Source organism: Etheostoma spectabile, unplaced genomic scaffold (assembly GCF_008692095.1).
Source record: "Etheostoma spectabile isolate EspeVRDwgs_2016 unplaced genomic scaffold, UIUC_Espe_1.0 scaffold00008545, whole genome shotgun sequence".
NCBI classification, from domain to species: domain Eukaryota; kingdom Metazoa; phylum Chordata; class Actinopteri; order Perciformes; family Percidae; genus Etheostoma; species Etheostoma spectabile.
In genome coordinates this window covers 28,977-46,109 of record NW_022603603.1, presented here as the reverse complement: position 1 = coordinate 46,109, position 17,133 = coordinate 28,977, and the positions used below count along the sequence as shown (strand labels likewise).

Genomic DNA, 17,133 nt, shown 5'->3' with positions numbered 1-17,133 from the left:
GAACTAACCCATGATTAGAGAATGTCTGATGATAAAGGATTCTGCAGATATTAAAAACCATTTTGTAGAGGGGCAGTAACGTGGACTTTGGGCAGGTAGAAAGAAACTGTTGAACAATAGAGAGGTTTTATATATTATATATACAGAATGTATTATTTAAGTTAATATCAGCATTTCTGCAGACAGAACTTCTGTTTCTGTTTTACATAAAGACAAAGTCCAAAACAAATTAAATTCTTTATTTTAAACAAAACCCTGAATGTCAACACATCTCCAAATGGAGCAGAAACTCAGTCTTTAATTCTGTGGGGGGTTATAGAGGGCGGTGTCCGGTCTCCAGCAGCAGAGCCTCCAGTGTGAGTCTGGTCTGGGGGGGGAGGAATGGCTGCTGCAGCCAGCAGGACAGGTAGACCATGCAGAGGTCCGATGTCGCTGTGTGACCCACTTCCTGCAGGATCAGCTGCTTCAACCGCAGCTCCTGCTGGAAGGATGCCAGCAGGAAGCCACACGCTTCATCTGAAACATCAGAAACAGACTCATCAGACTCATCAGACTCATCAGACTCATGAGAAACAGACTCATCAGAAACAGACTCATCAGAAACAGACTCATCAGACTCATCAGAAACAGACTCATCAGACTCATCAGACTCATCAGAAACAGACTACTCAGACTCATCAGAAACAGACTCATCAGACTCATCAGACTCATCAGAAACAGACTCATCAGACTCATCAGACTCATCAGAAACAGACTCATCAGACTCATCAGACTCATCAGAAACAGACTCATCAGACTCATCAGAAACAGACTCATCAGACTCATCAGACTCATCAGAAACAGACTCATCAGACTCATCAGACTCATCAGAAACAGACTCATCAGACTCATCAGACTCATCAGAAACAGACTCATCAGACTCATCAGACTCATCAGAAACAGACTCATCAGACTCATCTGAAACATCAGAAACAGACTCATCAGACTCATCAGAAACAGACTCATCAGACTCATCAGACTCATCAGAAACAGACTCATCAGACTCATCAGACTCATCAGAAACAGACTCATCAGACTCATCAGACTCATCAGAAACAGACTCATCAGACTCATCAGACTCATCAGACTCATCAGAAACAGACTCAGACTCATCAGACTCATCAGAAACAGATTCATCAGACTCATCAGAAACAGACTCATCAGACTCATCAGACTCATCAGAAACATCTGAAACATCAGAAACAGACTCATCAGACTCATCAGAAACAGACTCATCAGACTCATCTGAAACATCAGAAAAAGACTCATCAGACTCATCAGACTCATCAGAAACAGACTCATCAGACTCATCAGACTCATCAGAAACAGACTCATCAGACTCATCAGACTCATCAGAAACAGACTCATCAGACTCATCAGACTCATCAGAAACAGACTCATCAGACTCATCAGACTCAGACTCATCAGAAACAGACTCATCAGACTCATCAGACTCATCAGAAACAGACTCATCAGACTCATCAGACTCATCAGACTCATCAGAAACAGACTCATCAGACTCATCAGAAACAGACTCATCAGACTCATCAGACTCAGACTCATCACTCATCAGACTCATCAGACTCATCAGACTCATCAGAAACATCAGAAACAGACTCATCAGAAACAGACTCATCAGACTCATCAGAAACAGACTCATCAGACTCATCAGAAACATCAGAAACAGACTCAGACTCATCAGACTCATCAGAAACAGACTCATCAGACTCATCAGAAACAGACTCATCAGACTCATCAGACTCATCAGAAACAGACTCATCAGACTCATCAGAAACAGACTCATCAGACTCATCAGAAACATCAGAAACAGACTCATCAGACTCATCAGACTCATCAGAAACACTCATCAGACTCATCAGAAACACTCATCAGAAACAGACTCATCAGACTCATCAGAAACAGACTCATCAGACTCATCAGACTCATCAGAAACAGACTCATCAGACTCATCAGAAACAGACTCATCAGACTCATCAGAAACATCAGAAACAGACTCATCAGACTCATCAGACTCATCAGAAACAGACTCATCAGACTCAGACTCATCAGACTCATCAGAAACAGACTCATCAGACTCATCAGACTCATCAGAAACAGACTCATCAGACTCATCAGAAACAGACTCATCAGACTCATCAGAAACAGACTCATCAGACTCATCAGAAACATCAGAAACAGACTCATCAGACTCATCAGACTCATCAGAAACAGACTCATCAGACTCATCAGAAACAGACTCATCAGACTCATCAGAAACAGACTCATCAGACTCATCAGAAACAGACTCATCAGACTCATCAGAAACATCAGAAACAGACTCATCAGACTCATCAGAAACAGACTCATCAGACTCATCAGAAACCGACTCATCAGACTCATCAGACTCATCAGAAACAGACTCATCAGACTCATCAGACTCATCAGACTCATCAGACTCATCTGAAACAGACTCATCAGACTCATCAGAAACAGACTCATCAGACTCATCAGAAACAGACTCATCAGACTCATCAGAAACAGACTCATCAGACTCATCAGACTCATCAGACTCATCAGACTCATCAGAAACAGACTCATCAGACTCATCAGACTCATCAGAAACAGACTCATCAGACTCATCAGACTCATCAGAAACAGACTCATCAGACTCATCAGAAACATCAGAAACAGACTCATCAGAAACAGACTCATCAGAAACAGACTCATCAGACTCATCAGAAACCGACTCATCAGACTCATCAGAAACATCAGAAACAGACTCAGACTCATCAGACTCATCAGAAACAGACTCATCAGACTCATCAGACTCATCAGAAACAGACTCAGACTCATCAGACTCATCAGAAACAGACTCATCAGACTCATCAGAAACAGACTCATCAGACTCATCAGAAACAGACTCATCAGACTCATCAGAAACAGACTCATCAGACTCATCAGAAACAGACTCAGACTCATCCGACTCATCAGAAACAGACTCATCAGACTCATCAGAAACAGACTCATCAGACTCATCAGACTCATCAGACTCATCAGAAACAGACTCATCAGACTCATCAGAAACAGACTCATCAGACTCATCAGAAACAGACTCATCAGACTCATCAGACTCATCAGAAACAGACTCATCAGACTCATCAGACTCATCAGAAACAGACTCATCAGACTCATCAGACTCATCAGAAACAGACTCATCAGACTCATCAGAAACCGACTCATCAGACTCATCAGACTCATCAGAAACCGACTCATCAGAAACAGACTCATCAGACTCATCAGAAACCGACTCATCAGACTCATCAGAAACAGACTCATCAGACTCATCAGAAACCGACTCATCAGACTCATCAGAAACCGACTCATCAGACTCATCAGAAACCGACTCATCTGAAACATCAGAAACAGACTCATCAGACTCATCAGACTCATCAGACTCATCAGACTCATCAGACTCATCAGACTCATCAGAAACAGACTCATCAGACTCATCAGAAACATCAGAAACAGACTCATCAGACTCATCAGACTCATCAGACTCATCAGACTCATCAGAAACAGACTCATCAGACTCATCAGAAACAGACTCATCAGACTCATCAGACTCATCAGAAACAGACTCATCAGACTCATCAAACTCATCAGAAACAGACTCATCAGACTCATCAGAAACAGACTCATCAGACTCATCAGAAATAGACTCATCAGACTCATCAGAAACAGACTCATCAGACTCATCAGACTCATCAGAAACAGACTCATCAGACTCATCAGACTCATCAGAAACAGACTCATCAGACTCATCAGACTCAGACTCATCAGAAACAGACTCATCAGACTCATCAGACTCATCAGAAACAGACTCATCAGACTCATCAGACTCATCAGAAACAGACTCATCAGACTCATCAGAAACAGACTCATCAGACTCATCAGACTCAGACTCATCAGACTCATCAGACTCATCAGAAACAGACTCATCAGACTCATCAGACTCATCAGAAACAGACTCATCAGACTCATCAGAAACAGACTCATCAGACTCATCAGAAACAGACTCATCAGACTCATCAGACTCATCAGAAACAGACTCATCAGACTCATCAGACTCATCAGAAACAGAATCATCAGACTCATCAGACTCATCAGAAACAGACTCATCAGACTCATCAGAAACCGACTCATCAGACTCATCAGACTCATCAGAAACCGACTCATCAGAAACAGACTCATCAGACTCATCAGAAACCGACTCATCAGACTCATCAGAAACAGACTCATCAGACTCATCAGAAACCGACTCATCAGACTCATCAGAAACCGACTCATCAGACTCATCAGAAACCGACTCATCTGAAACATCAGAAACAGACTCATCAGACTCATCAGACTCATCAGACTCATCAGACTCATCAGACTCATCAGACTCATCAGAAACAGACTCATCAGACTCATCAAACATCAGAAACAGACTCATCAGACTCACAGACTCATCAGACTCATCAGACTCATCAGAAACAGACTCATCAGACTCATCAGAAACAGACTCATCAGACTCATCAGACTCATCAGAAACAGACTCATCAGACTCATCAAACTCATCAGAAACAGACTCATCAGACTCATCAGAAACAGACTCATCAGACTCATCAGAAATAGACTCATCAGACTCATCAGAAACAGACTCATCAGACTCATCAGACTCATCAAAACAGACTCATCAGACTCATCAGACTCATCAGAAACAGACTCATCAGACTCAGACTCATCAGAAACAGACTCATCAGACTCATCAGACTCATCAGAAACAGACTCATCAGACTCATCAGACTCATCAGAAACAGACTCATCAGACTCATCAGAAACAGACTCATCAGACTCATCAGACTCAGACTCATCAGACTCATCAGACTCATCAGAAACAGACTCATCAGACTCATCAGACTCATCAGAAACAGACTCATCAGACTCATCAGAAACCGACTCATCAGACTCATCAGACTCATCAGAAACAGACTCATCAGACTCATCAGACTCATCAGACTCATCTGAAACAGACTCATCAGACTCATCAGAAACAGACTCATCAGACTCATCAGACTCATCAGACTCATCAGAAACAGACTCATCAGACTCATCAGACTCATCAGAAACAGCTCATCAGACTCATCAGACTCATCAGAAACAGACTCATCAGACTCATCAGACTCATCAGAAAACAGACTCATCAGACTCATCAGACTCATCAGAAACAGACTCATCAGACTCATCAGACTCATCAGACTCATCAGAAACATCAGAAACAGACTCATCAGAAACATCAGACTCATCAGAAACAGACTCATCAGACTCATCAGACTCATCAGAACAGACTCATCAGACTCATCAGAAACCGACTCATCAGACTCATCAGAAAACCGACTCATCAGACTCATCAGAAACCGACTCATCTGAAACATCAGAAACAGACTCATCAGACTCATCAGACTCATCAGACTCATCAGACTCATCAGACTCATCAGACTCATCAGACTCATCAGAAACAGACTCATCAGACTCATCAGAAACATCAGAAACAGACTCATCAGACTCATCAGACTCATCAGACTCATCAGACTCATCAGAAACAGACTCATCAGACTCATCAGAAACAGACTCATCAGACTCATCAGACTCATCAGAAACAGACTCATCAGACTCATCAAACTCATCAGAAACAGACTCATCAGACTCATCAGAAACAGACTCATCAGTCTCATCAGAAATAGACTCATCAGACTCATCAGAAACAGACTCATCAGACTCATCAGACTCATCAGAAACAGACTCATCAGACTCATCAGACTCATCAGACTCATCAGAAACAGACTCATCAGACTCAGACTCATCAGAAACAGACTCATCAGACTCATCAGACTCATCAGAAACAGACTCATCAGACTCATCAGACTCATCAGAAACAGACTCATCAGACTCATCAGAAACAGACTCATCAGACTCATCAGACTCAGACTCATCAGACTCATCAGACTCATCAGAAACAGACTCATCAGACTCATCAGACTCATCAGAAACAGACTCATCAGACTCATCAGAAACCGACTCATCAGACTCATCAGACTCATCAGAAACAGACTCATCAGACTCATCAGACTCATCAGACTCATCAGACTCATCAGACTCATCAGACTCATCAGACTCATCTGAAACAGACTCATCAGACTCATCAGAAACAGACTCATCAGACTCATCAGACTCATCAGACTCATCAGAAACAGACTCATCAGACTCATCAGACTCATCAGAAACAGACTCATCAGACTCATCAGACTCATCAGAAACAGACTCATCAGACTCATCAGACTCATCAGAAACAGACTCATCAGACTCATCAGACTCATCAGAAACAGACTCATCAGACTCATCAGACTCATCAGACTCATCAGAAACATCAGAAACAGACTCATCAGAAACAGACTCATCGGAAACAGACTCATCAGACTCATCAGACTCATCAGAAACAGACTCAGACTCATCAGACTCATCAGAAACAGACTCATCAGACTCATCAGAAACAGACTCATCAGACTCATCAGACTCATCCGACTCATCAGAAACAGACTCATCACTCATCAGAAACAGACTCATCAGACTCATCAGAAACATCAGAAACAGACTCATCAGAAACAGACTCATCAGACTCATCAGAAACAGACTCATCAGACTCATCAGAAACATCAGAAACAGACTCATCAGACTCATCAGAAACAGACTCATCAGACTCATCAGAAACATCAGAAACAGACTCAGACTCATCAGACTCATCAGAAACAGACTCATCAGACTCATCAGAAACAGACTCATCAGACTCATCAGACTCATCAGAAACAGACTCATCAGACTCATCAGAAACAGACTCATCAGACTCATCAGAAACATCAGAAACAGACTCATCAGACTCATCAGAAACAGACTCATCAGACTCATCAGACTCATCAGAAACAGACTCATCAGACTCATCAGACTCATCAGAAACAGACTCATCAGACTCATCAGAAACAGACTCATCAGACTCATCAGACTCATCAGAAACAGACTCATCAGACTCATCAGACTCATCAGAAACAGACTCATCAGAAACAGACTCATCAGACTCATCAGACTCATCAGAAACAGACTCATCAGACTCATCAGAAACATCAGAAACAGACTCATCAGACTCATCAGAAACCGACTCATCAGACTCATCACTCATCAGAAACAGACTCATCAGACTCATCACTCATCAGAAACAGACTCATCAGACTCATCACTCATCAGAAACAGACTCATCAGACTCATCAGACTCATCAGAAACAGACTCATCAAACTCATCAGAAACAGACTCATCAGACTCATCAGAAACAGACTCATCAGACTCATCAGACTCATCAGACTCATCAGAAACAGACTCATCAGACTCATCAGACTCATCAGAAACAGACTCATCAGACTCATCAGACTCATCAGAAACAGACTCATCAGACTCATCAGAAACAGACTCATCAGACTCATCAGAAACAGACTCATCAGACTCATCAGAAACAGACTCATCAGACTCATCAGAAACAGACTCATCAGACTCATCAGACTCATCAGACTCATCAGAAACATCAGAAACATCAGAAACAGACTCATCAGACTCATCAGACTCATCAGAAACAGACTCAGACTCATCAGACTCATCAGAAACAGACTCATCAGACTCATCAGAAACAGACTCATCAGACTCATCAGACTCATCCGACTCATCAGAAACAGACTCATCAGACTCATCAGAAACAGACTCATCAGAAACAGACTCAACAGACTCATCAGACTCATCAGAAAGACTCATCAGACTCATCAGAAACAGACTCATCAGACTCATCAGACTCATCAGAAACAGACTCATCAGACTCATCAGACTCATCAGACTCATCAGAAACAGACTAATCAGACTCATCAGACTCATCAGACTCATCAGACTCATCAGACTCATCAGAAACAGACTAATCAGACTCATCAGACTCATCAGAAACCGACTCATCTGAAACATCAGAAACGGACTCATCTGACTCATCAGACTCATCAGAAACAGACTCATCAGAAACAGACTCAACAGACTCATCAGACTCATCAGAAACAGACTCATCAGACTCATCAGAAAGACTCATCAGACTCATCAGAAACAGACTCATCAGACTCATCAGACTCATCAGAAACAGACTCATCAGACTCATCAGAAACCGACTCATCAGACTCATCAGAAACCGACTCATCAGACTCATCAGAAACCGACTCATCAGACTCATCAGAAACCGACTCATCAGACTCATCAGAAACAGACTCATCAGACTCATCAGAAACCGACTCATCAGACTCATCAGAAACCGACTCATCAGACTCATCAGAAACAGACTCATCAGAAACAGACTCATCAGAAACAGACTAATCAGACTCATCAGACTCATCAGACTCATCAGACTCATCAGACTCATCAGAAACAGACTAATCAGACTCATCAGACTCATCAGACTCATCAGACTCATCAGACTCATCAGACTCATCAGAAACAGACTAATCAGACTCATCAGACTCATCAGAAACCGACTCATCTGAAACATCAGAAACCGACTCATCTGAAACATCAGAAACGGACTCATCAGACTCATCAGACTCATCTGACTCATCTGAAACATCAGAAACAGACTCATCTGACTCATCTGACTCATCTGACTCATCAGAAACAGACTCATCAGACTCATCTGACTCATCAGAAACAGACTCATCAGACTCATCTGACTCATCTGACTCATCAGAAACAGACTCATCAGACTCATCTGACTCATCAGAAACATCAGACTCAGAAACATCAGAAACAGACTCATCAGACTCATCAGACTCATCAGACTCATCAGAAACAGACTCATCTGACTCTTCAGAAACAGACTCATCAGATCTCATCAGACTCATCAGACTCATCAGACTCATCTGACTCATCAGAAACAGACTCATCAGACTCATCAGACTCATCAGAAACAGACTCATCAGACTCATCAGACTCATCAGAAACAGACTCATCAGACTCATCAGACTCATCAGAAACAGACTCATCAGACTCATCAGAAACAGACTCATCAGACTCATCAGACTCATCAGAAACAGACTCATCAGACTCATCAGACTCATCAGACTCATCAGAAACATCAGAAACATCAGAAACAGACTCATCAGAAACAGACTCATCAGACTCATCAGAAACATCAGAAATAGACTCATCAGACTCATCAGACTCATCAGACTCATCAGAAACAGACTCATCAGACTCATCAGACTCATCAGACTCATCAGACTCATCAGAAACATCAGAAACAGACTCATCAGAAACAGACTCATCAGACTCATCAGAAACATCAGAAAGAGACTCATCAGACTCATCAGACTCATCAGACTCATCAGAAACAGACTCATCAGACTCATCAGACTCATCAGACTCATCAGACTCATCAGAAACAGACTCATCAGAAACAGACTCATCCGACTCATCAGAAACAGACTCATCAGACTCATCAGAAACAGACTCATCAGACTCATCAGAAAAAGACTCATCAGAAACAGACTCATCAGACTCATCAGAAACAGACTAATCAGACTCATCAGACTCATCAGAAACAGACTCATCAGACTCATCTGACTCATCTGAAACATCAGAAACAGACTCATCTGACTCATCTGACTCATCTGACTCATCAGAAACAGACTCATCTGACTCATCTGACTCATCAGAAACAGACTCATCTGACTCATCTGACTCATCAGAAACAGACTCATCTGACTCATCTGACTCATCAGAAACAGACTCATCAGACTCATCTGACTCATCAGAAACAGACTCATCAGACTCATCAGACTCATCAGACTCATCTGACCCATCAGAAACATCAGACTCAGAAACATCAGAAACAGACTCATCAGACTCATCAGACTCATCAGACTCATCTGACTCATCAGAAACAGACTCATCAGACTCATCAGACTCATCTGACTCATCAGACTCATCAGACTCATCTGACTCATCTGACTCATCAGAAACAGACTCATCAGACTCATCAGAGTCATCAGACTCATCAGACTCATCAGACTCATCTGACTCATCAGAAACAGACTCATCAGAGTCAGGTTCTGGTGGCGTGGCGGCTGGGTCGGGGTTTAGGTTAACTTACTGAAGTGTTTGGTACTCCAGCTGTGAAACAGAGGAACCTTTCTTCCTTCAGGTCCGAACTGAAACTCCTCCAGATCCTGAACGCCTCGCTGTGATGTCATCAGACGCTCCATCTTCGTCACCACGGTGACCTGACAGGAAGAAGAGAAACATCAGAAAAAATCCTGGAAGTCTCTAAATAAAAACAAGTAGAACCATTCAGAGGTTATTGGCCCGTCCACTTTAACAACAAGTAGAACTATTAGGTTATTGGCCCGTCCACTTTAACAACAAGTAGAACTATTCAGAGGTTATTGGCCCGTCCACTTTAACAACAAGTAGAACTATTAGGTTATTGGCCCGTCCACTTTAATAACAAGTAGAACTATTCAGAGGTTATTGGCCCGTCCACTTTAATAACAAGTAGAACTATTCAGAGGTTATTGGCCCGTCCACTTTAACAACAAGTAGAACTATTCAGAGGTTATTGGCCCGTCCAGTTTAACAACAAGTAGAACTATTAGGTTATTGGCCCGTCCACTTTAACAAGTAGAACTATTAGGTTATTGGCCCGTCCACTTTAACAACAAGTAGAACTATTCAGAGGTTATTGACCCGTCCAGTTTAACAACAAGTAGAACTATTCAGAGGTTATTGGCCCGTCCACTTTAACAACAAGTAGAACTATTCAGAGGTTATTGGCCCGTCCACTTTAATAACAAGTAGAACTATTCAGAGGTTATTGGCCCGTCCACTTTAACAACAAGTAGAACTATTCAGAGGTTATTGGCCCGTCCAGTTTAACAACAAGTAGAACTATTAGGTTATTGGCCCGTCCACTTTAACAACAAGTAGAACTATTAGGTTATTGGCCCGTCCACTTTAACAACAAGTAGAACTATTAGGTTATTGGCCCGTCCACTTTAACAACAAGTAGAACTATTCAGAGGTTATTGGCCCGTCCAGTTTAACAACAAGTAGAACTATTCAGAGGTTATTGGCCCGTCCACTTTAACAACAAGTAGAACTATTAGGTTATTGGCCCGTCCACTTTAACAACAAGTAGAACTATTCAGAGGTTATTGGCCCGTCCAGTTTAACAACAAGTAGAACTATTCAGAGGTTATTGGCCCGTCCACTTCAACAACAAGTAGAACTATTAGGTTATTGGCCCGTCCACTTTAACAACAAGTAGAACTATTCAGAGGTTATTGGCCCGTCCACTTTAACAACAAGTAGAACTATTAGGTTATTGGCCCGTCCACTTTAACAACAAGTAGAACTATTCAGAGGTTATTGGCCCGTCCACTTTAACAACAAGTAGAACTATTCAGAGGTTATTGGCCCGTCCACTTTAACAACAAGTAGAACTATTAGGTTATTGGCCCGTCCACTTTAACAACAAGTAGAACTATTCAGAGGTTATTGGCCCGTCCACTTTAACAACAAGTAGAACTATTAGGTTATTGGCCCGTCCACTTTAACAACATTAGAACTATTCAGAGGTTATTGGCCCGTCCAGTTTAACAACAAGTAGAACTATTCAGAGGTTATTGGACCCGTCCACTTTAACAACAAGTAGAACTATTAGGTTATTGGCCCGTCCACTTTAACAACAAGTAGAACTATTCAGAGGTTATTGGCCCGTCCAGTTTAACAACAAGTAGAACTATTAGGTTATTGGCCCGTCCACTTTAACAACAAGTAGAACTATTAGGTTATTGGCCCGTCCAGTTTAACAACAAGTAGAACTATTCAGAGGTTATTGGCCCGTCCAGTTTAACAACAAGTAGAACTATTCAGAGGTTATTGGACCCGTCCAGTTTAACAACAAGTAGAACTATTCAGAGGTTATTGGACCCGTCCAGTTTAACAACAAGTAGAACTATTCAGAGGTTATTGGCCCGTCCACTTTAACAACAAGTAGAACTATTAGGTTATTGGCCCGTCCACTTTAACAACAAGTAGAACTATTCAGAGGTTATTGGCCCGTCCAGTTTAACAAGTAGAACTATTCAGAGGTTATTGGCCCGTCCACTTTAACAACAAGTAGAACTATTCAGAGGTTATTGGCCCGTCCACTTTAACAACAAGTAGAACTATTAGGTTATTGGCCCGTCCACTTTAACAACAAGTAGAACTATTCAGAGGTTATTGGCCCGTCCACTTTAACAACAAGTAGAACTATTCAGAGGTTATTGGCCCGTCCAGTTTAACAACAAGTAGAACTATTCAGAGGTTATTGGACCCGTCCACTTTAACAACAAGTAGAACTATTTGGTTATTGGCCCGTCCACTTTAACAACAAGTAGAACTATTCAGAGGTTATTGGCCGTCCAGTTTAACAACAAGTAGAACTATTAGGTTATTGGCCCGTCCACTTTAACAACAAGTAGAACTATTAGGTTATTGGCCCGTCCAGTTTAACAACAAGTAGAACTATTCAGAGGTTATTGGCCCGTCCAGTTTAACAACAAGTAGAACTATTCAGAGGTTATTGGACCCGTCCAGTTTAACAACAAGTAGAACTATTCAGAGGTTATTGGACCCGTCCAGTTTAACAACAAGTAGAACTATTTGGTTATTGGCCCGTCCACTTTAACAACAAGTAGAACTATTCAGAGGTTATTGGCCCGTCCAGTTTAACAACAAGTAGAACTATTAGGTTATTGGCCCGTCCACTTTAACAACAAGTAGAACTATTAGGTTATTGGCCCGTCCAGTTTAACAACAAGTAGAACTATTCAGAGGTTATTGGCCCGTCCAGTTTAACAACAAGTAGAACTATTCAGAGGTTATTGGACCCGTCCAGTTTAACAACAAGTAGAACTATTCAGAGGTTATTGGACCCGTCCAGTTTAACAACAAGTAGAACTATTCAGAGGTTATTGGCCCGTCCAGTTTAACAACAAGTAGAACTATTAGGTTATTGGCCCGTCCACTTTAACAACAAGTAGAACTATTCAGAGGTTATTGGCCCGTCCAGTTTAACAACAAGTAGAACTATTAGGTTATTGGCCCGTCCACTTTAACAACAAGTAGAACTATTAGGTTATTGGCCCGTCCACTTTAACAACAAGTAGAACTATTCAGAGGTTATTGGCCCGTCCAGTTTAACAAGTAGAACTATTCAGAGGTTATTGGCCCGTCCACTTTAACAACAAGTAGAACTATTAGGTTATTGGCCCGTCCAGTTTAACAACAAGTAGAACTATTCAGAGGTTATTGGCCCGTCCAGTTTAACAACAAGTAGAACTATTCAGAGGTTATTGGACCCGTCCAGTTTAACAACAAGTAGAACTATTCAGAGGTTATTGGACCCGTCCAGTTTAACAACAAGTAGAACTATTCAGAGGTTATTGGCCCGTCCACTTTAACAACAAGTAGAACTATTAGGTTATTGGCCCGTCCACTTTAACAACAAGTAGAACTATTCAGAGGTTATTGGCCCGTCCAGTTTAACAAGTAGAACTATTCAGAGGTTCAGAGGAAAAACTGGGGGACATTAACTACAACTTCTTCTTCTTCTGTGTTATGTGGCGGGTTGCAACCAAAAAATGATTAAAACTTAATAAGTAATTATTTATTCAGCAGATCAGGTTTAATCAGCGTTTCTCACGTAAGAAGAAAATCATCAAGAGGAAATCTGATGAGACCAACGCATTTCCTTTGAGTCGAAATTCATCACATTTATTGTTTCCATTAAGAATTCTTTGATGTGGATGGAAACAGAGCTATAAAGAAGGCTTGTTCCATCAACCCCTTAACTGACTACAAACATGGCCACCCTACACAGATAATGTGTAAATATGGTGTCTTGTAAGGTACAAAAAAGCGAGGGGGGGGGGGTCCACCATTTTCTGGACGACGTCCTGCAGTTTGCAGCATTCTTCCTGCAGCTCTGCAGCGGCCCCTGGCTGCTCAGACATGGCCGCCGGGGGGGAGGGGGGGTCGTCCAGCAGCTGATCACTCTGAGATCTGGAGACAGAACAGAAGAGAGAAAGTGAGGTCACCATTATCATGGAAGAACCCCCCCCCCCCCCCCCTCGCTGCGGCGTCATAAAGTGTATCTGTAACTGACCGTGTGAGGGCGATAGCCGTAGAGTAACTAGAGTAGAGAGTACCTAGAGTACCTAGAGTAACTGTAACTGACCGTGTGAGGGTGATAGCCGTGATGTAAGAGTAGAGTAACTAGAGTAGAGTACCTAGAGTACCTAGAGTACCTAGAGTAACTGTAACTGACCGTGTGAGGGCGATAGCTGTGATGTAAGAGTAGAGTAACTAGAGTAGAGTACCTAGAGTACCTAGAGTAACTGTAACTGACCATGTGAGGGTGATAGCCGTGATGTAAGAGTAGAGTACCTAGAGTACCTAGAGTAACTGTAACTGACCGTGTGAGGGCGATAGCCGTGATGTAAGACTAGAGTAACTAGAGTAGAGAGTACCTAGAGTACCTAGAGTAACTGTATCTGACCGTGTGAGGGTGATAGCCGTGATGTAAGAGTAGAGTAACTAGAGTAGAGAGTACCTAGAGTACCTAGAGTAACTGTAACTGACCGTGTGAGGGTGATAGCCGTGATGTAAGAGTAGAGTAACTAGAGTAGAGAGTACCTAGAGTAACTGTAACTGACCGTGTGAGGGTGATAGCCGTGATGTAAGAGTAGAGTAACTAGAGTAGAGAGTACCTAGAGTACCTAGAGTAACTGTAACTGACTGTGTGAGGGTGATAGCCGTGATGTAAGAGTAGAGTAACTAGAGTAGAGAGTACCTAGAGTACCTAGAGTAACTGTAACTGACCGTGTGAGGGTGATAGCCGTGATGTAAGAGTAGAGTAACTAGAGTAGAGAGTACCTAGAGTACCTAGAGTAACTGTAACTGACCGTGTGAGGGTGATAGCCGTGATGTAAGAGTAGAGTAACTAGAGTAGAGAGTACCTAGAGTACCTAGAGTAACTGTAACTGACCGTGTGAGGGTGATAGCCGTGATGTTGCCCGCGGCGGTGAAACCGTCCTCGTTCAGTTTCTCCCAGCGCAGCAGCAGGTTGTGCCAGTCGGCTGCGTTGTCTTTGATCTTTCGGCTACTTCCTGTGACAGAAAGGCACTTCCTGTTTGGTGATGTCACTGTGATGTCAGCAGACAGAGAACCTCGTTAACGCCAGATAACTCTCATTATGATCCTAGAAACTAATTATGGTCTAAATGGTGAAACTGGCTGTGGGACGGTGAAGTAATGAATGGATAAATTAATTCATTAATGAACTGATAAATGAATGAACTAATGAACTGATAAATGAATGAACTAATGAACTGATAAATGAATGAACTAATGAATGGATAAATGAATGAACTAATGAACTGATAAATGAATGAACTAATGAATGGATAAATGAATGAACTAATGAACTGATAAATGAATGAACTAATGAATGGATAAATGAATGAGATTATTTGCGTTTCTGGTAAAAATTGAACATTTAAGTAGGGCTGCACGATTATGGCCAAAATGATAATCACGATTATTTAGATAAAAATTTTGATCATGATTATTCTCACAATTATTTATTGATTTTATTGTCCCGTAGGCTATTTCTAACTGCGAGAGGGGGGGGGGGGTGATGGACGCTACTCACAGAGAGACGGCTGATCATTATGAATGGGGGGGGGTGATCATTATGAATGGGGGGGGGGTGATCATTATGAATGGGGGGGGGTGATCATTATGAATGGGGGGGGGGGTGATCATTATGAATGGGGGGGGGTGATCATTATGAATGGGGGGGTGATCATTATGAAGGGGGGGGGGGGTGATCATTATGAAGGGGGGGGGTGATCATTATGAAGGGGGGGGGTGGGGTGATGGGGGGGGGGGTGTTCATTATGAATGGGGGGGGGTGATCATTATGAATGGGGGGGGGTGATCATTATGAATGGGTCCAGCACGGGTGGATACACATATCGTGAACGGTCGAAGTCAACACAAGGGTTAAATGTTTACATGTTTAGAGATAAACTATAGCTGGTTATGGTCGGCATAACACACCTATTAACCGATTAACGTGTTTGGTCCATGAACTATTAAATAATAATAGTTCCCCGTGTTGTTGTTGTTGTCCTTAGGACCGGAAGTGAGAATCAAGCATCAGCTGATTGACTCGCGGAGCCTCGTTTTCTCCTCACGCTAACCCAGGACTAGCGTCAGGCTACTAGTTACGGGTCGTTAACGTTAGGGTCGTTAACGTTAGTTAGGGTTAGGGTCGTTAACGTTAGGGTCGTTAACGTTAACGTTAGGGTCGTTAACGTTAACGTTAGGGTCGTAAACGTTAACGTTAGGGTCGTTAACGTTAGGGTTAGCTACAGCTCCAGTTCGCCCCAGTTCGCCCCAGTTCGCTCCAGTTCTCCCCAGTTCGCTCCAGTTCGCCCCAGTTCGCCCCAGTTCCAGAACAAGAGAAACCTACCTTCCATCCCCTCGGCACCATGGATGGATTATTATCACAGACAGTTATGATTATTATAGTGTGGACGTTGACGGTCATCCCTCCACGGTCTTCTTCTTCTGCTGCTGTATTTGATGGCGGACTCGTAGCGCGAGGATGTGTATACCGCCCCCTACCGTGTCTGAATATTACAACATGACCCTGTTACACGCTGAGACCGTTAATAATAACAATAATAATAATAACAATAATAACAATAATAATAATAATAATAATAATAATAATAATAACAATAATAATATACAGGTTACATCCAGAGACAGTTATATACTATGGTGCTGTGTGTGTGTGTGTGTGTGTGTGTGTGTGTGTGTGGGGGGGGGGCGGCAGAGGGCCCACCACTGCATCCAGGCAGCCGGAA

At 42.4% G+C, this 17,133-nt stretch overlaps 1 protein-coding gene across 2 annotated transcripts; it reads right to left on the bottom strand.

Annotated features, from left to right (window-relative positions):
- Positions 1-249: 249 nt before the first annotated feature.
- On the bottom strand, positions 250-16,874 carry cinp (cyclin dependent kinase 2 interacting protein). 2 transcript variants are annotated; one of them, XM_032508632.1, is made up of 5 exons: positions 16,734-16,874; positions 15,243-15,363; positions 14,134-14,257; positions 10,302-10,431; positions 250-516 (listed from the first exon to the last, which is right to left on the bottom strand). In XM_032508632.1, the coding sequence occupies exons 1-5, from the start codon at positions 16,738-16,740 to the stop codon at positions 314-316; spliced, it is 585 nt and encodes a 194-aa protein (XP_032364523.1). In that variant the 5' UTR covers positions 16,741-16,874; the 3' UTR covers positions 250-313. The 2 variants fall into 2 exon arrangements, with proteins under 2 accessions (XP_032364523.1, XP_032364522.1); XM_032508631.1 differs by having other exon boundaries at positions 15,243-15,399; positions 16,734-16,849.
- Between the last annotated feature and the right edge of the window lie 259 nt (positions 16,875-17,133).